The 26,050-nt window shown below is 41.7% G+C and overlaps 1 protein-coding gene across 4 annotated transcripts in view; it reads left to right on the forward strand.

Annotated features, from left to right (window-relative positions):
* SETD7 (SET domain containing 7, histone lysine methyltransferase) overlaps positions 1-26,050 on the forward strand; it is a 53,012-nt gene that overhangs the window by 14,420 nt on the left and 12,542 nt on the right. For all 4 annotated transcript variants that reach the window (XM_088828020.1, XM_055405793.2, XM_055405791.2 and 1 more), the window contains 4 exons: positions 11,604-11,805; positions 16,882-17,071; positions 23,136-23,217; positions 25,661-25,778. In XM_088828020.1, the coding sequence (XP_088684146.1) occupies positions 11,604-11,805; positions 16,882-17,071; positions 23,136-23,217; positions 25,661-25,778 (592 nt within the window). The remainder of the gene's footprint in view (positions 1-11,603; positions 11,806-16,881; positions 17,072-23,135; positions 23,218-25,660; positions 25,779-26,050) is intronic.

Below are 26,050 nucleotides of genomic sequence, written 5' to 3' on the forward strand. Positions count from 1 at the left end.
TATATCAATGTCTTATTTCCAATGACTTCCCTGGCAGTCCAGTGGTTAAGACTCCTCACTTCCAATGCACAGGGTGCAGGTTCAATCCCTGCTTAGAGAACTGAGATCCCACAAGCAACAAGGTGCAGCCAAAAATAAGTCTTATTTCCCCTACAGAAGTGAGGTTTCCTTGAGGGCAAAATCTGTGTCCGTTTCATCTTATGTGCTTAATAGCATTTTCTCTTAATTCGGTACTAAAAAAAAGTTCTTGCTGAATGAGGCTAGGAGATGAAAAAGAGGGTAGAATTCTCACACACATAGATACACACACACAAGTATTTAAAGAGTGCTTTAAATCTCTTACTTTGAAGGTCATGCCTAATTAATTGTTTGACTCTGGGAAAACAGTCCAGCAGGTTTGGTTGAATTTAGTGTTGGTTTTGGGCTTGCTTTGGGCTTCCCAGGTGGCCTAGTGGTAAACAATCCACCTGCCAACACAGGAAACTTGGATTTGATCCCTGGGTCAAGAAGATCCCCTGGATCTTCTTGGCAATGGCAACCTGCTTCAGTATTTTTGCCTGGAGAATCCCATGGACAGAAGAGCTTGATGGGCTATAGTCCATGGGGTCACAAAGAGTCTGACATGACAGAGTGACTGAGCACTTGGGCTTGCTCTGTACTCAAGAGTTAGGCTAAGTTTCCCAACCAGTGTGCCAGGAATGAGGCCTGGGGTGCTGAGTGGGACCTTGAGACTTCCAAACACATCCCTCCTTCTGTCAAGCTAGTCACGTGCAGCTCTGAGCCGCTTCATCCAGTCCCTCCAGCGTGCCTTCCTTACTAATGCAGTGATCTGCCTGCGGGTCAAGACCAGGGCAAACTGGAGCGCCAGGTGAGGCTGAAGCATTAAGTCAGTAACTATCTAAGGAATAGAAAGAAATTCACTTTTTTCTTTTTTTCTTTTGGGGGCACAAATTCACTGGTTTTTATACCTCCCACTCAAACACCTGAAGAGACTTGGGTCCAATGGGAGACTCAAAGAATGATGGTATTGGCAAGGACCTGAAAAGCTCACCCTTGTTAGCCTTCTGCACGTGGCAGGTGATCCCTTGAGGGGAGGAGATCAGTCTCACTGCCTTTGTGACATGGGGGGAAGTAGTGTGATGACAGGTTCTCAAAAGGTCATAATCACCTTCTTTCTTAAGCCCAATAACGATCATGTTGTGAGACATCTATTAGAAGGATTTGTGAAAGAATAGATTTATGGTCATGGTGGGGGAGGGAAAGGGTGGGGTGACTTGAGAGAATAGTCCTGCAACATGCATTACCATATGTGAAGTGGATAGTCGGTGGGAATTTGCTGTATGATCCAGGGAACTGAAAGCTGGTGCAATGTGATGACTCGGAGTGGGCGATGGGGAGAGAGGTGGGGAGAGAGGTGGGACGGTGCTTTAGCAGACAGGCTGGAGGGGTGAATGTATGCCTGTGACTGATTCATGTTAATGTACGGTGGATACCATCCCAGTATTGTACTAACAGAGTAATTATTCTCCAGTTAAAAGGAAAATTTAAAAAAAAAAGAATTTGTGGAAAAATTAGTGAGTCTTATGACTGAAATAAAATGCTATGTAATCTATTAGATCTAACAGGGAGGTGCCGGAAGTGGTCATAGAGAAGTCAGTTTCTACATGAAGCAGTCCCTTAGTTTACATTGCATTATTAATTTTTCTCCCTATTACTGCTTCCAGTATTTTTGGGTCTGATGTATTGAGTAAAATAAAGTGGGCGTTCAAGGTTTTTTACTAGCAGTCAGGAGGCTTTAGTCTGGAAAAATTCCTCCAAAAAGGGTGAAATTAAGGTTTTGAAATAACCATTGAGGAAACAAAAGGCTTCTGATAAAAGTGTTTTAAAGTTGTGCAAACCTGTAGTACTAGCTTATGTTCCCATCAAAGGCTTTGTTTGCAGTTACAGGAGCCTGTGTTTGGAAAATTCCAGGGTAGTGACAGAAGACTTGGCTTGATGCATTTTTAATCTTATATAAAACCTGAACCTGGGTGTTTGATTTTTTTTTAACTTGAGGCATGATTCATATACAAAAATCTGTACATGTTTAACGTACACAACTTGAATCTGGCGCGGTCTGCATCCATGAAACCGTCACCACAATCTGTGTGTGATTTATGAGAAGGTTTCAAACAGATAGAAACTTATATCAAGAAAGGTCTGGAATCAGTTTTTTCCCTTTACACAGAATATGATAAATCTGAATAAGAATTTTAAATATGCAGATTGCCAGGAAAGATGGCCTGGAAAAATAGAAGCAGAATATTTATTTTATTTTGATTTTAAATTACATAGGTAGCAAATACTTGGTAGAAAAAAAGAACTTCAAGAAGTACAGAAATGTAAAAAGTGAATATGCTCAGTTGCTTCAGTCATGTTGACCCTATGGACTATAGCCTGCCAGACTCCTCTGCCAGAATTCCCAGGCAAGAATACTGGAGTGGGTTGCCATTCCCTTCTCCAGGGAATCTTCCCAACCCAGGGATCAAACCCAGGTCTACCACATTGCAGGCAGATTCTCTACTTTCTGAGCCATCAGGAACTAGCTATCTGTTTTTAAATCAGTATAAATAGCCAACATGTACGTTTTTACTGCTGTCTCAGCTTCAGAGGCTTCAGAATCATTGCCAGTTTTGAGATCTTAACAAACAGTTGACCTGTCTTTTCTTAAGTTAAATCTGGCTTATTATGTCAGAAACCTAAAGTCTGACCAACCAGATAGTTTATCCCACGAATGAGGAATGAATGAGAAAATTGACCTGATTTTTTAAATTGTCTTTTCAAGCAGCTGTTGTTTTCCAGTCCACCCCTCCCACCCGCAGCCCCGCCCCAGCCTTTTTTTTTTTTTCGGCCACATTATGCTACTTGCAGGATCTTACTTCCCTGACCAGGGATTAAACTCAAGCCCTGCCGTGAAAGCGCCAAGTCCAAACTGCTGGACTACCAAGCAGTTCCCCATTCTTCCCCCTTTCTAATGGAAAGAAGAGGATTGTCCTAAGATTAGGTAATCAAGACTTCCTAACATCTGCTCTGGTCCTGGTATAAAGGTATTTATGTGGTGAGGAGAAAGGAATTTTGAGGCTCTGTTGGTGTGGTTCTGGAGTCTCTCTGGCACTACCAGTAATTTGCTGGAGTACTGTAGGGGATTACAAAATGTTTAGTATGCAAAATGCTTCAATATACCATCTCTGATTTTTATACAGTAATAATCCCAGGTTCTGTGACATCTTAATGTCCCAACTGTTCTCATCTCAACCAAGATTTGTGGATGTAAAGACAATTTTGCAGGACTTCTTGAAATCTTAGAACGGTAACAAGAAAAAGATATTTCAGTGTAGAGTGGCTTTGGGCTGTGTGATATTAGGGCATCATCTGGTTTTTAGCCTGATTATGAAATAGAGATAAGTGAATTCACTTTTTTTTTTTAACATTATTGATGCTTCCTCCTGACCTACCAATTAGATTTCAAAGTATTATTTGTTACTCCATGACTTCATCCTCCTCTGCCCAAGTCATTTTCTGATGTTGATTTGTTCCTAATGAATCTGGCTAAGAGGGCTCCTTGTAGTTAATCACTGACCAGATAACTTAAGAGAAGCTGCCCATCTGATGAGCCACTGAAAAGGGTGATATTTTCCAGGTCCGACAGGTCCACAGAGGAGTTCTTTTGTTTGGTTTTTAGAAAGCACTTGGTTGCATTTCACAGAAATTGGAGTTGGAACAGAGTTCTGAAGTCATGTATCCCAACCTCCCACACAAGGCAAAAGTCCCTTCCTTCTATGTTGCTTTTGTTGGAACCAGGCTCAACAAATACATTCATCTGTATTCGAAGGAACAGTTCTGACTGAGGCAAAGAGTTTTGTGATGTATGAGAAGAAAGGGAGAGGGAATGAGATGGAGAACTTTGAATTCCTACCATTTGTTCAGCACTGGGCACACAGCCTTCACAACAATCTGTGAAGTAGGTTTTATAGTCCTTTTTTACTTGGGAAGAAACTAAGGCACAGGGCGGTGAAGTGACTTGCCCCAGCTGACCTCATCGGTAGGCGTTGGAGCTGAGAGTCAAGCCAAGGTGAGTTCAGTTCCAAAGCCACCCCTCTTCTCCCTGCATCTGCTCCCTTCCTCTCACAGGGAGCAAGGATATAGCTCCAAACTTCCCGGCAGTCCAGTGGTTAAGGCTTCGCGCTTCCACTGCAGGGAGCCCAGGTTCAATCCCTGGTCATGGAACTAAGACCCCACATGCCAAGGGGAAAAAAAAAATAGCTCTGATCCTGACTGTCTTTGTTTCATGCCTTCATTTTACTTGAGGTTACTCAATAGCTTTAATTGTGGAAATTCAAAGGAGTCCTGGGGTGAATTCAGTTACTTTCTTGTAGGAGTTTAAACAACTTGGAAGCTTGGCACATTGACGGAAGATTTTCCTGAGGAATCACGTCAGAAGAACCCTGCCCTAGCGAGTTGGCCTCCCTAAACTTGTTTCCTCATTTGAAAAATGGGGATAATTATTATCAACTTCTCCTAGTTGTGAAGACTGAGTGAAAAAACCTGTAAAGACCTTAGAGTGGAGGGTACCTAGTAGGAGCTCTACTAGTAATTTTTTAAAAACTAGATCACCAGTCTGTTAAAAAAAGATATAACTCAGTTTAGAATATAACCGTTTATAACGGATTTCCCTGGTGGCTCAGTCGGTAAAGAATCCACCTGCAATGCAGGAGACCTGGGTTCAGTCCCGGGGTTGGGAAGATCCCCTGGAGCAGGAAATGGCAACCCACTCCAATATTCTTGCCTGTAAAATTCCATGGACGGAGGAGCCTGGCGGGCAACAATCCATGGGGTCGCAAAGAGTCAGACACGACTTAGCAACCAAACTCAGGAACAGCCAGATGGAAGAGATGCATTGAGCAAAGTAAGAGGAAGGGGCATGGGGCTCCCAGACCTCCTCCAAGGGCATCACTCTCCCAGCGTCTTCACAAGTTCACCAACCCAGAAGCTCCCTACTTTTTTCCTATTACTCTATGTCTGCATTTTTTGCACACAATCAGATAACACCTCCATTTCCCCACAGCATTGCCTTTTGTGTACGTGTGTGTGGTGATAAGACTTAAGATCTAACTCTCTTGGGAGTTCTCTGGTGGTCTAGTGGTTAAGATTCCGGACTTTCACTGTCAAGGCCCAGGTTCAATCCCTGGTCGGGGAACTGAGATCCCACAGCTATGTGGCATGGGCAAAAAAAAGGGTCTATTCTCTTAGCAACTTTTGAATATAAAAGTATTGTTAATTATAGTCACTATGCTGTATATCCTCAGAACTTACTCATCTTATGACTGGAAGTTTGTACCCTTTGACCAACATATCTGCATTTCCGCACCCTCCAGCCCCTGGTGTCCACTACTCTTTACTAGTCTATTTTGAGGAGTTAGACTTTTCTGTTTTTATTTATTTTTTATTTCAAATTTTTTGGCCATGGCAAAAGGCATGTGGGATCCTAGTTCCCCAACCAGGGATTGAACCCTCGCCCCCTGCATTGGAAGTGAGGGGTCCTAACCCCTGGATTGCCAGGGAAGTCCCAAGTTAAGCTTTTTTTAGGTTCCACATGTGAGTGGGGACATAGAGTATTTGTCTTTGTCTGACTTACTTAACACAATGCCCTCAAGAGCAAGGATGGATTATTATTTTTATGATTTTTTACTGTTATGTTTTATTACTGATGTTACGATTATCAGTTAACAGTGGCCAGCAGGGTTTTCCCAGGGCTTATTTTTACAGTGCGAAACTCAATTTCACTGATTGCTCTTCACATACCCTACTGTTATCTTGAAACTTTATAACAATCAGAAGCTACAGACTCATAGATCTTCTATTAAAAGGTAAGAAATCTTGAAGATAGAACACAGGATTACATGGAAGCATGACAGAGCTCCATTCAGTTTGCTTGTTACATCCTGGAGGAAGTTGGCATTTCTGGTTGGATAGAGCCCTAGCAGATGACTTGGGTTTTTTATTGCTACTCTTCTTTACTTAGTTCTCAATATTTTAAGAGATAATATGTAATATAATGTTGTATGCTGATGATATCTCAGTTTTTTTAAAAAGAGCATTTTAAAAAAGACTCTGATGCTGGGAAGGATTGGGGGCAGGAGGAGAAGGGGACGACAGAGAATGAGATGGCTGGATGGCATCACCGACTCTGTGGACATGAGTTTGAGTGAACTCCGGGAGTTGGTGATGGACAGAGAGGCCTGGCGTGCTGTGATTCATGGGGTCGCGGAGAGTCGGACACGACTGAGCGACTGAACTGAACTGAACTGAAAATATATATAGTCATATAACAATGTTTTAATACTGAGTCACAGTTTAATTTGGTTAGAGATAGGAATTTAAAGTAGAATTACCCTTCATTGAAAATATCTTTCTTGTGTCTTCTCTGGTTGCCCAATGCAGGGGTCCTAGATTTGGTCCCGTGTCAGGAAACTAGACCCCACATTCTGCAACTGAAGAGCCCATGTGCTGCAACTAAGACCCAGCATGGCCAATAAATAAATAAATAATTTTTTAAATAAAATTTCCCTCTAGGTTCTGTATTAGACAGAAGGAAAGGAACACAGTGCTGGAGGGAACAGAGTTTATGCCTCAGGAGCTTTCTCCCCAAACCTTCTAGAGCCCAAAATATGAAGGAAAAGCCAAAGCTGTTTAGTCTCCTAAGAACACTTTTGTGTATTTTAGATATTAAAGAGAATTCTTCAATGAAAATAGTTGAATAGATTGCAGATGTATCTGCCTAGGCAAACAACTAAAAATTTTTTTCATTTCTTTGTAAGGTAGGTTTTCTCATTTAACTTAATACTGGAAAGTTAAGTACAAGAGCTTTGATAAAACAGATAAAAATGGCCTGTGTGTATATGGGAAGAAAGAAATCTAATTAAAATCGATTTTTAAATTTTCTCCATGTTTTCAAGTTATTTGATTCAAGCGCTGGTACTGGAAAAATCAAACCATTTTTTGTAACTTCTTAACATACTAAAATATCTGCCAAGTGTTGAAAGAAATTTTAAGAAAACACAAGTCAAGAACATTGGGTATGGTATGATCCCATTTTTGTTAAAACAGCAACCACGCAAGGTTGGAAAATGCATAATGTATTAATGGAAAACAGTCTTAAATGATATATGTCGAACTGAGTAAGAGTACAGGGAGTTTCTGCCTTCCACATCTTTGTAGTGTTTGATTTGCTTTATGTTTGTTTGTTCATTTTACAATGAATATGTTTTACTTTTTTCATTTAAAGAAGCATTTATTCCATCCTTCCCTCAAAGAGGAATCTTTCTAGCTGGTTTTTTTAAAAGTAAATCTAGAGCAGCGTTGTTAATTTCTTTGACTGTCTGCTCCAGTGTCTCATGCCAGTCCCCCAGTGCTGCTGTTTTCAGCTAAGTTTCTCAGTAAAAAGCTCACCGTCATATACATGAAAATGCATACTGAGTAATAATAGTTGTTATTCAAGCAGCCGTGATGTCTTAACATCTTCTGAGCGCTTGCTATGTATTAAACCTTGTCATCCTGAATAGCCTCATTAGTAGCTGCAGTTTACAAATGGAGAGATAAAGCACAGAGTTTAAGAAACTTTCCTCACTGGCAATTGAGTGGCTACAAGATAATGATGCATTTTCTCATAGTTGATTTCTTTTTTAAATGCACATACACTTCATATAAAAAATTCTCCCTGCACTTGAGAAATACTCTTAACATGGTTATGTTCCTTTTCAATTTTCTAGAGCAAGATTATCCCAGTTCCACTCTTTCATTTAGGAAATACTGCTTGAAGATATGCTGTGTTTATGTGTGAGGGGAGAAATACATAATGCCTGATTTGTTCCTGTAAAGGGCTTACAGCCTATTTAGAGAAATAGGACCCATAAGCTGATCATGGATAACGACGTGGCACATCCTGTACTAGTCCATAACTAGGCTCCGGTGACTGTGGTTGCAGAGGTCAAGGTAGCCTCCTTTGGAAGCAGGGCTCCATATGGGGGAAGGGCAGGCTCCAGGGAGGCCAGTGTTGAGCACCCTATAGCATAACTCCCCGTGCCATTTCAGCAAGAAAGACTGGAACGTTTTCCCTCCATAGCGACTTCTCAAATATGACCAGATACTAACAATCGAGTGCAACGTAATGCCATTTTCTCATAGTTGATTCTTTTTTTAAATAGAAAAAGACCAGAGGTTAGAGTATATTCATTCTTTTCCCAAAGTTATTTCTGTTTTGAATGATAAAAAGGCAAATGCGACCCATAACTTTTTTTTTTTCCTGAAGGCATCCTCAGGAATTTAAAAAGTTTAGTTACATATGTTTTAAGGGAAGAACCAGGGAAAACAGAGTATAGAAGCTAAGCTACAGAGGTGTGCTTGAGGCTAGTGAATAATGTAAGCAGGGACTTCTAGAGCAGAAGTCGGGCAAACCTTTTCTACCCAGGGGGAGATAGTAAATATTTTAGGCTTTGGGGCCCACATGTGGCCTCTGTTGCAACTATTCAAACTAACTCCGCTGTTGTGATATGAAAGCAGCCACAGAGGATACGGAAAGGAATGTTCGTGGCCGTGTTCCAGTAAAACTGTATTTACAAAAACAGGCAGCCAGCCATGGTTTGCCAACCTCTTCGGAAGGAAAAAGTTAGAGAAAGAACTGGTGCCTTTAACACCAGACTAAGAAGTTTTTTTATTTTATTTCCTCAGTGACAGAGGATTTCAGCACCTTATTATTTTTTATTGCCTTGGAGATCACAGTTCATATGATAACATGTCCCTTTTTTGTTATCAGATTCCATCCAAGTTATCAAAAAAATTTACCAAGGAAGCTAAGCTGTTTCCTCAGGCAGGGGCTGGAAAACAATGCAGTAAGTTTTACTCTCCAAAGTCTTAAGACTATCTGAGGTTTATTGAGCTACAGGAAATAGCAGTTTGTTCTTAGGATTATGATACTAATAAGGATGGGCTCTGCTGTAAGGGAGGGGGAGACAAGCTACTGGACATGACCAGGGGGAAATATGTGCAAATCCACATGATCGTTTAACTGATTCTTGAGACCTATGCCTTGTAGATTTCATCATAAACCTAAGAAATATTGGCAGACTAGTCTGCAGGGGATAATTCTGCCCAAACACACACAGTAACATTTTGAATGCCACTGAGAATTCAGTCAATAGGGTTGCCAGGTTTAGCAAATAAAAATCCAGGCCACCCAGTTAAAATGGTATTCCAAGTGGCTCACTGGTAAAGAATCTGCCTGCAAGACACGAGATCTGGGTTCAATCCCTGGGTTGGGACGATCCCCTGGAATAGGAAATGGCGACCCATCCCAAAATTCTTGCCTGGAAAATTATGGACAGAGGAGTCTGGCAGGCTACAGTCCATGGGGTCGCAAAGAGTCAGACATGACTGAGCACACACACACACACACACACACACACACACAGATAAGCAACAAAAAATGTTTTAGTATAACTATGTCCTGTTCCATTTTGGGGACATAATTATACCAAAAAAGTTATTTGTTATTTATCTGAAACTCCACTGAGCATCCTGTATTTTATCTGGTAATTCCTCAAGTCAAAATGGATAATTAAATAGTTTTTTGTCCTGTCTGTTGCGTCATTATATGGGTTGATTGGTTATCCTTCACCAAGTTTGTTCTTTTCTTTTTTTTTTTCATGGTGGAAATCTAATGACAGTGTAATCTCATTAATTCCAACCTCACTAATTTAGAATTTTGATTATTGATGCAAGGGCTATGCTGAAGTATACCTTCATCTCTACATGAGTTTACTATTTATCATTGATCGTACAGACAAAAATGAAAGAGAATGATTTCTCTCTTTGGGAGACTACAAATAGTCTAATTACATTGTAATCAGAGGGTATCGTTATTTCAACTGTGCTTTTCTTTTAATAATTACAGATCATTCTGTCATTCATTAACAGCAAGATAAGACTCTTGCAGGCAGAGTCAGGTGCAGCCACATCCCCATGGCTCCCACCTGTCCCCAGTACCTGTCTCCTGGTTTTGTGGTTGTCTTATTCATAATGCTTCCTAGATCCTCATACAACTGTGCTCACTCTTGAAGGCATCCTATAAATATCTGTTAGTTGAATTAATGAATGAGTGTTATCTGTGCATGTTAAAATAATCAAACTGTTTGTTGCTAAGCATCTTATGTTTTAATTGTAAAACAAATAGTAATAATTTGAGCTGGTCTTTCCCTTTATTTCAGTTCATGAAGGAATTTTTGGATAAAGTTAGCTTTGTTGCATAATGGCCTTTCCAAGGCTGACACTCAAAATATGTTATGAAATCCAAAAAGTGTTTTATGAGGAGAGAGAAAAAGGTTCTTATAAAATCACCATAAACACCCTTGTGAGCTTTCTTCAGTTTTGGGACTAAGGATCTCAAACTTTCTATCAGGCTACTAATGAATTCACCAACAATGCAGGAGACTCAAATAACTGGATTTGATCTCTGGATCAGGAAGATCCCCTGGAGAACGAAATGGCAACCCACTCCAGTATTCTTGCCTCGAGAATCCCATGGACAGAGGAGCCTGGCAAGCTATAGCCTATGGGGTCACAAAAGAGTTGGACATGACCAAAGTGACTAAGCAACAACAATTGATGTTAGGTTTAGCCTGCCATCTTCCATACTTTACCCCCATTGCCCATGATTACACACACACATCACACATAGACACACACACACACACACACAAGTACCTCCCCATATATCTTCCAAAGAGATGGAAGGGAATACTTTTGATTGGATACTAATTGTGGTTGTCACCAATAAATAATGCATTAATAGTGTAAGACAGATAAGTAGACATCTACACATTCTAAACCACATTTGTATTACTGAGACCACTTTATACAAGCCATCTAAAGACCCTTGAGAATTCCCAGTGAATTCTGGACCACTCTTGAGGGAAATTAAGCAGGAGTGGTTTATGTGTGGAAAGGGTAACACCAGTATTTCTGTTGCCTGGTATTGGTCAGCATCTAGCCTTGGAAATGTATGCTTAGTCACTCAGTCATATCCAATTCTTTGTGACCCCATGGACTGTAGCCCACCAGGCTCCTCTGTCCAAGGGGATTCTCCAGGTGAGAATACTGGAGTGGGTTGCCATGCATTCCTCCAGCAGATCTTCCCAACCCAGGGATCCAACCCAGGTGTCCAGCATTGCAGGTGGATTCTTTACCATCTGAGCCCCCAGGGAAGCTCCAGGAAACAAAACTTAGATGAGGCTTATTCTGGTTCCACTTGTGGTTTCTTTCTCTTGTATTTCTTTCAGTAGAGAAACTGGATTTAATAGAAGCTAGGAGATTAGAAATCAAATCTTCCTGTTTCTAATCCTACCCATATATATCTCAGGAGCATTTTCCCCTAGCAGTCTCAGAGAACTCAGGAGGATGTACTGGATACAGGTGGGCATTGGAACAGAGGTGGGCATGATGCGATCCTTTCTTTTAGGAGAGCTGAGTCGCAGTCTCACTCTCCTCTTTTCTTCTCCCTTCTCTCACAGCACCCTGGAGGGATATTATGTGGACGATGCCCTGCAGGGCCAGGGAGTTTACACTTACGAGGATGGAGGAGTTCTCCAGGGCACATATGTAGACGGAGAGCTGAATGGACCGGCCCAGGAGTACGACACAGATGGGAGACTGATCTTCAAGGGACAATACAAAGATAACATTCGGCATGGAGTGTGCTGGATATACTACCCAGTAAGTCTTGTCACTGCTCATTTTGCTGAAAAATAGCATGTTTTAAGACAAGGCTTTGAGTCTTCCCAATGAAGAATAAAATGTACTCTCTATGTTGTAAAACGTGAGACTGTGAAAACTTGAGAGCCAGTAGCTGAAGCCAACAACTTAGGGGGGTTGTCCTCTCACTGTGAAGCAGTTGACTTAAATTGTCTTCCGATCTGCTGTAAATTCCTCTTCAGGGTGGCTTTGGAAAGAAATGATTAGTCACAATTAAAACAAAATGGAGGCGACTTCCCTGGTGGTCAAGTGGCCAAGACTCCATGCTCCCCATGCAGCGGGCCTGGGCTTGATCCTACAGTAAATATCTTTTAAAACATTAAAAGAAAACCAAACTGAGACAAACTAGCTTGATTGTACTACCAATAAAAACAAAAATACATTGATTTTAAAAAATATTTATTTGGGATATAGAAAGAATGTTGAAATATTTCATTGTTGAAATTAATTTTATTCTCTTTCATATGTAAGAATGATTCCAGCAATTTCACATCATTTTGGACTTATTACACTATTGTTACTTGACTTTCCAATCCCCCTCCCCATTTTTTGGTTTATATTGCTTAAATCAAGGTGATTAAAATTAACTAGCCTTTGAATATTTAATAACATTTTATGATCTTTCTGAAGTTGACTAGAGCAGAAAGATGCAGCAAAAACCCATGGCTGGGAATTAATGCTGTAATTTTTGTTTGCATTTCAAATACCCCATCTGTTCTTAGTGAGTTTCCAGAAAATGTTTCAGAAAATAGACCTGCAAAAATATTTTATCTAATATTTTATTTTGTCCAGAGCTTAAGTCAAAATATGTTTTTTCTTACTCTTAATCCTATCCTTTTATGATTTGAAAGTATCAATAAAAACAAAGTCTCTATTATATATATAACAAGAAAAGTAATACCAGCAAAATCTACTTATACATTATTGTTGCTGAAAAATAAGTTATACTCTAGCCAGAGAAAAAAATTGTGAAACATTTTAAAAAATAATTATTAAAGCATTTACACATTTTCTTGGTAGCATCTGCAATAGCTCAGAAGTTTCTGTTACAGAGGGAGAAGAGGTGGAGGTACTTACCAGATTAGGAAGCCTGAAACCTGTTGCTTCGTCACTAGGCAGGATAAGCTTCCTACTGCCCCGTGCTAGGGAGCACCCATAGCACAGTGAACCTTGAAGTCAGGGCAAGTGGCATTCCTCCTGGGGGTTGAAATGAGGGAAATGCAATGGATTACAAGATTCTCCCACTACTTGTAATTTTACTTGTAGCTATGATCAATTTAAGTCCCTGCTGCTGCTGCTGCTAAGTCACTTCAGTCGTGTCCGACTCTGTGTGACCCCATAGACGGAAGCCCACCAGGCTCCCCCATCCCTGGGACTCTCCAGGCAAGAACACTGGAGTGGGTTGCCATTTCCTTCTCCAATGTGTGAAAGTGAAAAGTGAAAGTGAAGTCACTCAGTCGTGTCCGACCCTTAGCGACCCCACGGACTGCAGCCTACCAGGCTCCTCCATCCATGGGATTTTCTAGGCAATAGTACCTAGAGGAGATCAAAGATGCACTAAGGTGAAGGGACCTGATTCACTCAATGTAGTTGCAGTTTGAAACCTAAAATGCGCAGCAGCATTTTCACCTTCAGCTTGAATTAGTGTCCTTTTAAACACCAAGAGAGGACTCCACCTTAGGAAGGAAGAAGCACTGGGGAGTTACAAGCTGTCAAAATTAACTTGGTTGATGACATTTTGTGTATAGTATCTGTTGGCATTGGGGCCAGGTGTGAGGCTGGTGATCACATCCCACTGCTCTGATCTCCGGGTTGAGAATCAGTTAAGAAGTGTGCTTCCCTGATGGCTCAGACAGTAAAGAGTCTGCCTGCAATGCAGGAGATCCAGATTCGGTCCCTGGGTATGGCAACCCACTCCAGAATTCCTACCTGGAGAATTCCATGGACAGAGGAGCCTGTAGTAAAGAATTCGCCTGCAATGCAGGTGACCCACATTCGATCCCTGGGTTGGGAAGATCCCCTGGAGAAGGGAATGGCAACCCACTCCAGTATTCTTACCTGGAGAATTCCATGGACAGAGGAGCCTGAAGGGCTGCAGTCCATAAGGTCACAAAAAGTCAGACTCAACTGAGCAATTAAGAAATGGACATGGGTGTCAGGGATCAGGACTTCATGATGGCAGAGTTAGAATACAGATGTGTTGTGGGTTTCTACTTCTGCCCCTCTGAACTAAACAGATGGGCCAGGTGCCCACAGAGCAGCTAGAAAGCTGCAGGTTTCCCTTGGGGAATAGGGCTGCCTGGGGGAGCTTCCCCAAGGAGAAGAGAGGATGAGAGGGGAGCAAGTGCAGCCCATGGACACTGCCATTTCTCAGAACAGGTGTGTGAAAATGCAGAACATGTGAGAGCAGCAGTCTTTATCCTGTTAACCCCCATCTGGTAGAGATGGGTCAGATCCTACCTTCTCACCAATCAAGTGAAGGATTCCTCCTCCCATAGGGGGAGCCACTGAGCGGAGGAGAAAAGGGAGCAGCTTTCCCGCTGCTCCCCCAGTACAGCCAACAAGGAAGTGTCTGTGACATGAGGTCAAAATAGAAACAAAGCAAGGCAAAAAATAATGATCCTCCATGCAGGATTTGTAAGCTCATTCTAAGGGTAGTTTGTTTCTTTCAAAAGTTTACCTTGGAACAGTGATGGAGAGTTTTCATTAAAAACTCATAACTCCTTTCCCAGGTAGCTGAGCTGGTAAAGAATCTGCCTGCAGCAATTCAGGAGACCCGAGTTCAATCCATGGGTTGGGAAGATCCCCTGGAGAAGGAAATGGGATTCCACTCCAGTATTCTTGCCTGGAGAATCCCATGGACAGAGGAGCCTGGAGGGCTACAGTCCATGGGGTCGTAAAGTTGGACACGACTTAGCAACTAAAACCACCAACTCCTTTCTAAAATAAAAGAAGAATCTCTGCTTTATTGTTCTAGAAAAATAAAATCACTTGCCCCCAAAACGAAGTTTAAAGCACGTAAGGGGGAAGAAAATCTGAGACCCTAGAAAGAATGCTGAATAAATAGTAATCTTGATGGTTTAATTAGTTACGGTGTGTGAGGAGCACAAGTGCTCTAACACCACTCAGCTGTCATCATCACTGAAAGTCTGAAGGCAGATCTTGCAGAAAATACATCTGTGTTCAGGCTCGGTTATTAAGAATTAACTCAGGGAGGAGGAAGAGCAATAATACATCCCTAATGTCCTTTCTATCTGGGAAAAATGCTTCCAAGTATTTTTCTTTCTATGGAAGTGCTGTGATTCATTTTTAAATTTACAACTTTTTTTTCTCCAAAGAACAATTAGACTACAGTGAACTGTGGCGATCCTATACCTGGTGTTTTTTTCTTCCTGCTCTCTCTCAGTAAACAGCATTTGAAATCACTCAGAAGTCATCCCACATCACTGACTCTAAGTAGCTGCTTCTAGAACCTTTCAGCTGGGGAAATAATCAAGCTTTTAGAAGATGTCATGGCCTTACTAGTCTTAAGTCAAACCCACAAAGGTCTTGGATTTCTATTTATACCATGAGGACCTCCTAGATGGGAAGGAAGAAAAAGGAAATGTATCTTATACCCTACGTTCAATTTTTTTAAATTAACTCCTTTTATTTAATAATATATAATAATATTTAATTTATTTAATTTAATAATGTTTAATAATAATTAACTATTAGTTTATTTTTAGTGCCCCAATTCAATTTACAAAGTATTTATATCACCACCTGTGTCCCTAGCACTGGTACCAGGATACAGAATTCTCCGATAGCCTCTGCCCTAAAGCATTTAAGGACCCTCGGGAATGAAGCGAGTGACAGTAAAACAGGAAGCACAGCTGGCTCCTCTCCTGGAAGGAGGCGGAAGGGAGCAGTAAATAAAGACGAGTGGGAAGAGAGAAGTGATGGGCAAAGGAGGAGAGTCTAGTTGTTCTTTTTTCACTTTGCATTCTAGCTCAAAAAAATAAAAAACCATGGTATAGGACTCTCGGAAATACAGCATCTCAAAGTCCTTTTGTTTATTCCTTAGAAAACGCAGACAGCTCTCTACTCGTGTACACTGAACTAATTCTTACGTATCTTTGAACTAAAGATTTTCTTAATAGACCAGAAATTCAGAATTCAAGATTTGAAAAGCGAATTTCTAAGCGTAGTGGAATAAGACTGTTTGCTACAGATCCTCATCACATTTGATATTGGCCCAGAGTAACCCTTGTTACATTTCCTTTCAATGTTTATGATATATTCCAAATGGGTGGCTCTGTGAGTAAAGAATCCACCTGCAACGCAGGAGACATAGGTTCCGTCCCTGGGTGGGAAAGATCTGGAGGAGGACATAGCAACCCACTCCAGTATTCTTGCCTGGAGAATCCCATGGACAGAGGAACCTGCTGGGCTACAGTCCGTGAGGTCACAAAGAGTCAGACATGGCTGAAGGGACTGAGTACCCACGCACACACAAATACAGCATGTTTGTTTCTTAGATAAGAAACCAAGTCAGAGAGAATCAGTAACTTGTCCAGGATTATAAAGTACAGCTCCACCTCTGACTCTGTAAATCAGGTTTATACGCTCCCTGTGCATATAGCCTATAGGGGACTGGGTGGGGAGGGATGATCTGCCTCATGCTTTTCATGCTCATGTGAAAAGCTGAGTTCTTAAACTGTTATGATCCATATTAGTGCTACTAACAGAGGGCATACACAAGAGAAATATCTTGAACTTGTGTCATGTAATTGAGTGAGTGAAAGTCGCTCAGTTGTGTCTGACTCTTTGGGACCGCATGGACTATACCGTCCATGGAATTCTCCAGGCCAGAATACTGAAGTGGGTAGCCCCTTTCCAGGGGATCTTCCCAACCCAGGGATTGAACTCAGGTCTCCTGCATTGCAGGCAGATTCTTTACCAGCCAAGCCACCAGGGAAGCCCAAGAATACTGGTTGTGTCATATAGATAAATACTATAATATAATATTTTCTGGTTTTGGGTTTCTCCCATCAGGATGGAGGCAGCCTTGTTGGAGAAGTAAATGAAGATGGGGAGTTGACGGGAGAGAAGATAGCCTACGTGTACCCGGATGAGAGGACGGCCCTGTATGGAAAATTCATCGATGGAGAAATGATAGAAGGGAAGCTGGCTACCCTTCTGTCCACTGAAGAAGGAAGGCCTCACTTTGAACTGATGCCTGGAAGTAAGTTGAATCTGCTTCGGATGGGTTGCTTTAATTCCAAAGCAGGTTGTTAGGGCTTACTGGGGAGAAGTTAATGTCCTTGTCTGGTCTGGTGTATCAGCTTGGCTGCTTATGAGATGCCTCAGCACCTCAATGGTTTACAACATCAAACACAGGTCTGATAAGCAGCTGTATTCAGCTGGTCCAGGTGGGGTGTGGCCAGGCCAGGTGGGGCTCGAGGCTTCTAGTCAGCTTGGTGGTGGCGACGGTGGTTTAGTCACTAAGTCATGTCCGACTCTTTGAGACCCCATGGACTGCAATCCACCAGGCCCCTCTGTCCATGTGATTTCCCAGGCAAGAATACAGGAGTCAGTAGCCATTCCCTTCTCCAGGGGATCTTCCCAACCCAGGGATCAAACCAGCATCTCCTACTGATTGGCAGGGAGATTCTTTAACACTGAACCACCACTCTCTAACGCTAGGGAAGCCCTAGTCAGCTCAGAGCCTGTGCTGTGTCTTAATTCTGGGCCCTGTCGGTCGGTTTTCTCAGGTGACCACAGGAAGCCAGAGCATGAGCAGACACCTGCGATGCCTCTTGAAGCCTCAGTGTGTAACTGACACAAAGTCCCTTTCACCCACTTGTCATTGGTCAAAGCAAGTCACACGGCCAGGCCAGACATCAGTGAAACAGGGAACTATACACCAGGCACTTTAGTAGCAGATACTGAAAAGTCACCTGCCAAGGGCATAGCTGTATAATTCTAATGCACAGAAGGAGTGAAGAAATGACAGCAGTAATTTAATCAGTTTTAAATATTATATCTCAGGGGGAAAAAAACCCTACAGTTTAATGATTTAATTGATAAAGAATCAAATTAGGTAGATCTCCAAATTGTAACGCTGAATCAACCTGAGTTCCGACTGAGGAAGATAAATGCACGTTGGCACCTGGGCTCTCGTCAAAGTCTAACATTGAGACTTTCCTGGTGATCTGTGGTTAAGACGTTGTGCTTCCACTGCAGTGAGCTTGGGTTCAACCCCTGATTGGCTAAGATCTCACATGCTGAGCGATGAGAGCGGGGGGAGGGGAGAGTCTAGCATCTTCTTGGAAGATATACTCTATGCACAGATGAGCCTGTTGGTCTCCATGCTAGAAAAAGTCCTGTTTCCTTTTAGAAGTACAGGATGGCACCAAACTTTTTTTCTTATTACAAAATTATTTACTGTAGAAAATCTGGAAAATATACAAAGAAAAAAAAAATCAAGGTTTTGTATTCTGAGTGGCACAATATTAAAAAAGCTAAATTGGTCTGATTCCTGAGAAAACAATATATGAAAGTGAAAGTCAGTGCTCAGTCGTGTCTGATCCTTTGCAACCCCATGGACTGTAGCCCACCAGACTCCTCTGTCCATGGGATTTTCCAGGCAAGAATACTGAAGTGGGTTGCTGTTTCCTTCTCCAGGGGATCTTCCCAACATATATGTATTTCCAATCTAAGTTAAGGTATAAGAAGAATAAAGTAGAAAAGATAGTGCATCGAGGCATTGCTAGGCCTAGATAATATTTAGCTCTTTGGATTGGAAGGAGATTCTCCAAAGGGTGGTTGTCCAAAAATAGGAAACCTAGCACTTTACATTTAGCTCCAACTTGGGTTGTTATAAATGTCTCCGTTTTTGTTTTTTTAAGTTAAAAACTGAGGCATTTTCAATGCAGTGTGGGAATCTGGATTGGATCCTGGAACAGAAAAAAGACATTCGTGGAAAAACTGGTGAAATCTGAATAAAGTCTGGAGTTCACTCAATAGTAACGCTATGTTGGTTTCTTAACTTGGACAAATGTACCATGTAACATAAGAAATTAACATTAGGAGAAACAGTGAGGGGCATCAGGAGCTCTCTGTACTATGTTTGCAACTTTTCTGTAAATTTAAACTCAGTCCACAATGAAGTGCTGTGGGTTTTTTTTAAGTGTAAAGGAAATCTTTGAACTTTAAACTCTAATATCTGCACTCTTCATGTCCATTTCAATAGGAGACAGTGTTACAATGTTTAGAAGTGAGGAGACTCTGGCCAGGGAAAGATCCCAGTTGGTGATGCAGATTTTAAAACTTCAGAAATGGCAACACTTTTAGTGATAAGGGTCTTGAACTTGAGAGTCACCTCGCTGGAGTCTTGGCTCCAACATTTACTGTCTTGTGACTTGGGACAGGTTATTTATCCTTTTAGAATCTGTTTCTTCCTTATAAAATACAGATATTGGCACCTACCATAAAGCCCCATCAGGGAAGTTATTGTGGTTATCACACTCTTCTTGGTGTAAGTATGAAATACATTTTGGAAAGTGAGAGTGATCAGTCTCAGGGGAATTATGGTTTTTCTTAGAACTCCTGGATGCAAATCGCAAGCACCCTCTTCAAACTCACTTAAGCCCAGAAAAGGAGGGGTGGATTTATTGGCAAGATTCCAGCAGGCCTCAGTTCTTTTAAGGCTGGGTTGAACAATTTGGGTCTCAAAGGGGTCAGAAGGCATAGTTGCTCTGGGTGGCTGGGAGGATCCAGGCCCAGTCTTTGCTCTGTGTTCGGCCCCTTTTGTTTCTGTCTCCTTCCTCTTCCACTTACAAGTACTGAACCACTGACCGGCTGACATGAGGGCTTTCGGGGTCATGTGGCTTCTGGCCCAGTGGTTGGGGGAGGAGGAAACAATGCGAGTGTCTCACCTAAAACCCTCCTCACCGCCTTCTCCTGTCTCTCTGTGCTCTGGGATCAGCAAACTGCTTCTCTCTCCCCACACTTCTTGCTGAGTTTTCTTGTGCCTCTGCCTGGAATTTCTTCTCTCATTTCTTCTTCGCCTCTTTACATAGTAATTCCATTCCCTGGCTAATGCCTATTCTGTCTCTTTTTAGTGCAATTATCAGCATCACTTGAATGTTTCTTAGAAATGCAGGTTGTCAGGCCCCCTCCCCGACTATTAAATCAGAAGTTGCATTTTTTTTAAATTTAATTCTTTAAATGTTTATCAGAGTACAGTTGATTTACAATGTTGTGTTACTTTCAGGTGTGCCACAAAGTGAATCAGTTATGCCCACACATACATCCACTCTTTTTTTTAGATTGTTTTGCCATGTAGGCCATTAGAGTATTGAGTGGAGTTCCCTGCGATAGGTCCTTATTCATTTTTCATGGGTTTCTTTTTGGCCATGCCATGCAGCTTGCAGGATCTTAGTTCCCCAACCAGGGGTTGAACCTGGGCCCTCAGCAGTGAAAGTGCAGCGTCCCAACCACTGGACTGCAAGGGAAATCCTTGCCTGTTCCGTCCTTATGGCTTGGCTGCCCTCTTAGAAGTAAGGTTTGTCAAGTGAATGGATGGATTGCAGTCCCAGGTCATAGTACCAGCGACAGGGGAACCGAGGGAGGAGAGGGTGCCTTCAGTTGGCCTGGAGCACAGGCCTGTCTAAGGGAGCAGAGGGAGGGACAGGCAGCGCTGGAGAAGACACACTGACTCCTTGAAAGCAGGAAGAGATATGACATGACTCCTGCTTGTATCTGCACAGCCCCAACATGGTGTTTTATGTGTAGTTGGCACTTAGCACATTTGTGAGGAAGGTTTTAGTCTAAGGAAAGGAGATGGGAGTTCTTAGGAGAATTTCTGCACGATAGGATGTGTATTCCACAGAAATGTTTGGTTTGGAAATGTGGGGTTTGGGGGTTTTGTTTTTTTTTTCTTATTTGAACTTCCTTTAATGAGTTGTGTACCGTTTCTCAGCCTTCCCTGCCCTGCTTTACTGCAGGCGAGGGTGTCTGCCCCTTGCCTGGTGCATTTCCCAGGTTCTGTGCCTCCAGCTTCTGTCTCGGTTTGGCCACAGACCAGGGACAGGAGCAGGGAGAAGCCCTCTGTGTGTGCCGTAGAGTCCCCAGCAGGGGCCTGTCTCCTGATTCCATCTCATAGCAGGACAGTTCCCCACAGGTCCAGCTTCCCTGGGCTCCCCCAGTTCCAGAGGTCCAGGGATGACTCTGTGGCTCAGATGGTAAAGAATCTGCCTGTCAATGCAGGAGACCTGGGTTCGATCCCTGGGTGGGGAAGATCCCCTGAAGAAGGGCATGGCAACCCACTCTAGTATTCTTGCCTGGAGAATCCCATGGACAGAGGAGCCTGCCAGGCTACAGTCCATGGGGTCAAAAAGTATCGGACACGACTGAGTGACTAACACTGCTCCTGTGACTCAGGGTTATGGCTTTCTGCTCTTGACAGTTTCTGGGCTCTTCATTGCTTTCTTTGGCTTCTCAGCTGTTCCATCTTCTGTGTAACCAATTCCCTGTATTAAATTCTCTCTCTTGAAAATACTCAAATGGTCTGTGACAGAGACTGATCTGGATTGTGACATGGACTGATCTCAGACTTTTAGTGTGAGACATTAATTTGGGTTTTGATTGTATTAAAGAAAGAAAGAGGACCTGGTAACCATTGGTAACTACTTAGGAACTGCTAATGGATAATTTATGCTGCCTTAGTGCCTAAAATAATTGACTTTTCAGGAGTAAACTTGTTTCTTTACTTATTAGCCTTTGGAACACTGTATATCTTCCTCGTGTTCTGGGAGGGTTCTTGGAGGCTAATTCTTTGCAGAGAACTAATGTTAATTCTAGAGTGGCTGTGTGCCTTCGTTTCTGGAATAAATTACTAGTTGGTTTCTGAACCACTTTAATAGAAATAAGATGACTTTGTTAATGCTTTATCAAAAGCAGTCTGTTCTCCTTAATTCTAGTGAGGCTGAATGTTTATTTTTAGTGAAGGAGACAATTGCCAAGGGTGGGTGGTTGGATTCTACAGACTGTGTCTAGTGTGAAAAAAACCACAAGGAAAATTTAAAACTATTATCCAATCTTATCCAACCAGAGAGACATCTCAAGTTTTCATGACAAAGCCTTTTCTCAATTAAAAATTTTAATTACACAAGCAGCTTTTAAATCATGTGAATAGAGAAAATTCAAAAGCAAAAATAGAATTTTAGGAGATACTCCTGATGGCTGTGAAGACCTGATAACAAAACTCCAGAACAAATCGGAAAACTCCATTTATATTTTGCACAGCAGTCTGTAATTACCGGTGTTAACCTGCTTGTAAGAAGCATGTTATCTAGCCAGAGAGCAACTGTTTCATCCTATCACGTATTTTAATTAGAATTAGCATTATCACCTGGTACCTATGTCATCTACTAAGCATCCAATTGCTGTACTCAATAATAACCTAAAAATATATTTTAGCAACTCAATTTAGCATCGCAAAGTTCAACAAATGAACCATCAGATTTTAATCCCCTAGTATAAGAATATTTGATGTTATAACAATATTTGTTATACTTACGATTCTCAAATCAGGAATGATCTTAGAAGTATAACATGAGTTCTACCAATGGGTTGGATGATGCTTAGATGTAGGTCACTCATGTAATTCCAGATATTTAAAGAATGAGTGAAAGTGAATTATGCTTTGTAACATGGTATCCATCTTCATTATTATATTCCTGAGCATATTGAAAGCATTTCAGGAGTAATAAAAAATTATTACTTTAGATTAACTTTTTCTTAAGTATCTCTCTGTGTTTTTTCCACTTGGATATTCAGCAAAAGAAAGAAAACCCATATGTGTATCTTTTACTAGGTGACAAATGGAAAACCCATATGTGTATCTTTTACTAGGTGACAAATCGGTTGGGATTTATGTATTCACAATAATAAATTCTCTTAAAAATAATGAATGTTATTATAGTTACCAAGAGATGCATAATGAATATGATGGAGAATGAAGCTAAGAATTTTATTGTAAAAACTAAATAAATAAAAAGTAAAAAAAAAAAAAAGAATTTTATTGTGTTTACACATTTACTCAGGATAAGTACACTTTCCTATCATGAAAAACTATTATTAAAAACAAGCTCTCCATTTGTACTGAAGAATTTCATCCCAGTTGGTCTAACTTGAGTAACATTTTGCATTATTTAACTTATGCTGGTCCCATTGATGAGAGAAATGTTTTTGATGCACTTCCCTAACTCCGGGCCTATACTGAAATTTTGTTTTCTTTTCAGGTTCGGTATACCACTTTGATAAGTCAACTTCGTCTTGCATTTCTACCAATGCTCTTCTTCCAGACCCATACGAATCAGAGAGGTAATTGTTTCCTTGTGGTTTTAATGACATCATTTATGTGAGATTAAATAACTCTTGTGGTGGGAATTATTGCTCCTTGGTGGCCCTCTACTCAGGCTGAGTTCCCTAGCAGAAAAAAAAAATGTATATTCTGAGAAAGAGCGTTTTTATGGTCATACAGCATCTGTCCCTGTAAGAGAGTTTCTCTGCCCATAAAGCACAGAACAGCCTGTGTGTCGGTCCCAGAATGAGGCTTCTTCAAAGGGACAGCAGTTGAGTCAGGCAGCCTGTTACACCCTGCCCAGGTGTCCGCTTTCTTGGGGCTCTTGGCGTGGCAGCCTCTACTAGCCCCTCACAAGCATTTCACACTCTTGAAAGCTCTAGTCGAGGCAGGACCAGATGTCTGCTGCTTTACTTAGCCCAGCTGAGAGGGTCTGGAGCACAAGATAATTTCTTTATTCACTAAGGGAAGACAGGAGTAAACAAAATGTAAGGAGCATAAGAACATTCCAGCTTACAAATTACAGCTCCAAAAGCTCCATTCCAGAGTGTCAAGCCCCATTCCATTTGACATGCTAGCTAAACTCAGTTCTGGATTCCTGGAATGGCTTTCTCTGGTCTCTTGACTGGGGTTCGTATGCCCCAATGACTGGCCTGTTTGTGGGTAAGAGTGCCATCTGCAGTTGACTTTCTCTTGGCCTCGTTCTGTAATCATGGCTTGCATTTAGTTTCTCTTCTGTCCGCATTTGAGAAAAGGCCTCTTCCCTGGTTTAACTGACAGGGCTTACACTACAATGTCACAGTGAATGAATGGCCCCTTTCTTGAGATGAGGCTCGGGCCCGTTTGCAGAGAGAAAGATTTGGTCTTTGTTAGCCCCCAAACACAACAGTCCCCTAACCGTATGTATCTGTATTTTTTTGTTACTGTCATTGTGATAATGCCACATAACAGTAGCCTCGGACTACCAGCGATTTATGAAAGCAGGTATTTTCTTTTGCACTCATACTTCTGTAGATTGGCTGAGGCTCAGCCATTTTTGACTGGGTTCCACTCGGCTCAGCTGGACTAGGCTGTGCTCCAGGTTTCAAGTTGGGTTCCGGTCTGTCTCACATGCCTTCATTCCAAGACTCAGGCTAAGCAAACAACAGCCCCCTGGGGCATCTTCTCCTTGTGGAATTGAATGGAAGCTCAAGGAAGCTGGCAGAAACTTGCCATGCCTCTTAACACCCGAGACCTAGCTTTGCAGTCGCTTCTGTCTAGTGGCAAAGCAGATCACACAGCCAGCACCAAGTCATTTGGGCAGGGACGTTATCCTCCATGCAAGCTGAAGGGCAGTCACATGACCAAGAATCAGAATAACTGTGTCCCAGAGTGAGAATCAGGAGGTGGAAGCAGTAAATCAGACTTCCAGCCCATCAAATAAGCAGAAGATCTACATAACAGAAAGCCCAAATGACCATTTCCCCTAGGCTCTTTATCCACCACAGGGGCTTAAATAACTGAAATTATGTGACTGGGGCACGTACTCTCCTAATAAGGGGCTTCTCAGGTGGTGCAGGGGTAAAGAATCTGCCTGCCAGTGCAGGAGACATAGGAGATGTGAGTTCAATCTTTCTTGGATCGGGAAGATCCCCTCGAGAAGGAAATGGCAACCCAGTCCACTGTTCTTGCCTGGGAAATCCTGTGGACAGAGGAGCCTGGCAGGCTACAGTCCTTGGGGTCATGAAGAGTCAGACACAACTGAGTGACTTAACATGCACACATTCACTCTCTTAATAAATCTTGTTTTGTAATCATGAGTTCTATCTTAAAACCAGCACTTGGCAAACTTGTTCTGTGAAGGACCACATGGTCAATATTTTAGGCTTTGTGAGTTTCTACAGCAGCTACTCAAGTCAGCCTTTGTAACCCCAAAGCAGTCATAGATAATACTGAACAAATAGGTGTGGGTGTGTCCCAATAAAACTTTATTTACAAAAACAGACAACAGCCAGATTTGATCCTTGGGCCAGAGTTAGCTAATCTGTTATAAACTCCTTTATTGGGAAGTACTTATAGAGTATCTTTTATTAATTGTCACTCTTTTATGTAGAAGATTCATCTCAGGGTTGGGAACCTTGGGTGTAGCTTTAATTAGCTTTGGGAAATGTTTGCCTAGTCCAAGAAGACAGTGGAAATTGTCATTAATTAAAACATACAAAATTTTTACAAACCTTATATTAAACACTGAGTTACTTTGTGAATATATACCAATAATCCTTTTATTAGAGAGCAATGAGAGTCATAAGTATACACTGTTCTCTAGTTTTCAGTGCCAAAATCTGTATTTCACTTTTTCTTTCTTCTTCATTGGATTACTGTGAACTGACATTTTGGATTCTGTAGCTATGACGGTATTTGGGTGGTTAGTAAGGGATGATATATCAAACTAAAACAAAGCATTTGCCTTTTTTTTCTTTTTAGGGTTTATGTTGCTGAATCTCTCATTTCCAGTGCTGGAGAAGGACTGTTTTCTAAGGTAGCTGCGGGACCCAATACTGTCATGTCTTTTTACAATGGAGTCCGAATTACACACCAAGAGGTGAGTGGGGTAGAAGTGGGAACTCAGTTTGATAGGTTAAAGGGCTTCGTTTCACCCTTAATTTCATTAGTCCTTTTACTTTAATGTTCACTAAGAATATAATGGAACAAAAGGCGAGGCTTTTTTATAAATTTGCTCAGATATCATTCTACAGCCACCCTCAGACTATAGCAAAGACATTGTAGATTAGGTAGCTTATGAACAACAGAAACTTCTTTCTCGCAGTTCTAGAAGTCAGGAAGTCAAAGATCAAGGTGCCAACAGATTCAGTG

The sequence above is a fragment of the Moschus berezovskii genome, chromosome 19 (assembly GCF_049115385.1).
Source record: "Moschus berezovskii isolate FMDL1 chromosome 19, NW_MosBer_1.0, whole genome shotgun sequence".
Lineage (NCBI taxonomy): Eukaryota > Metazoa > Chordata > Mammalia > Artiodactyla > Moschidae > Moschus > Moschus berezovskii.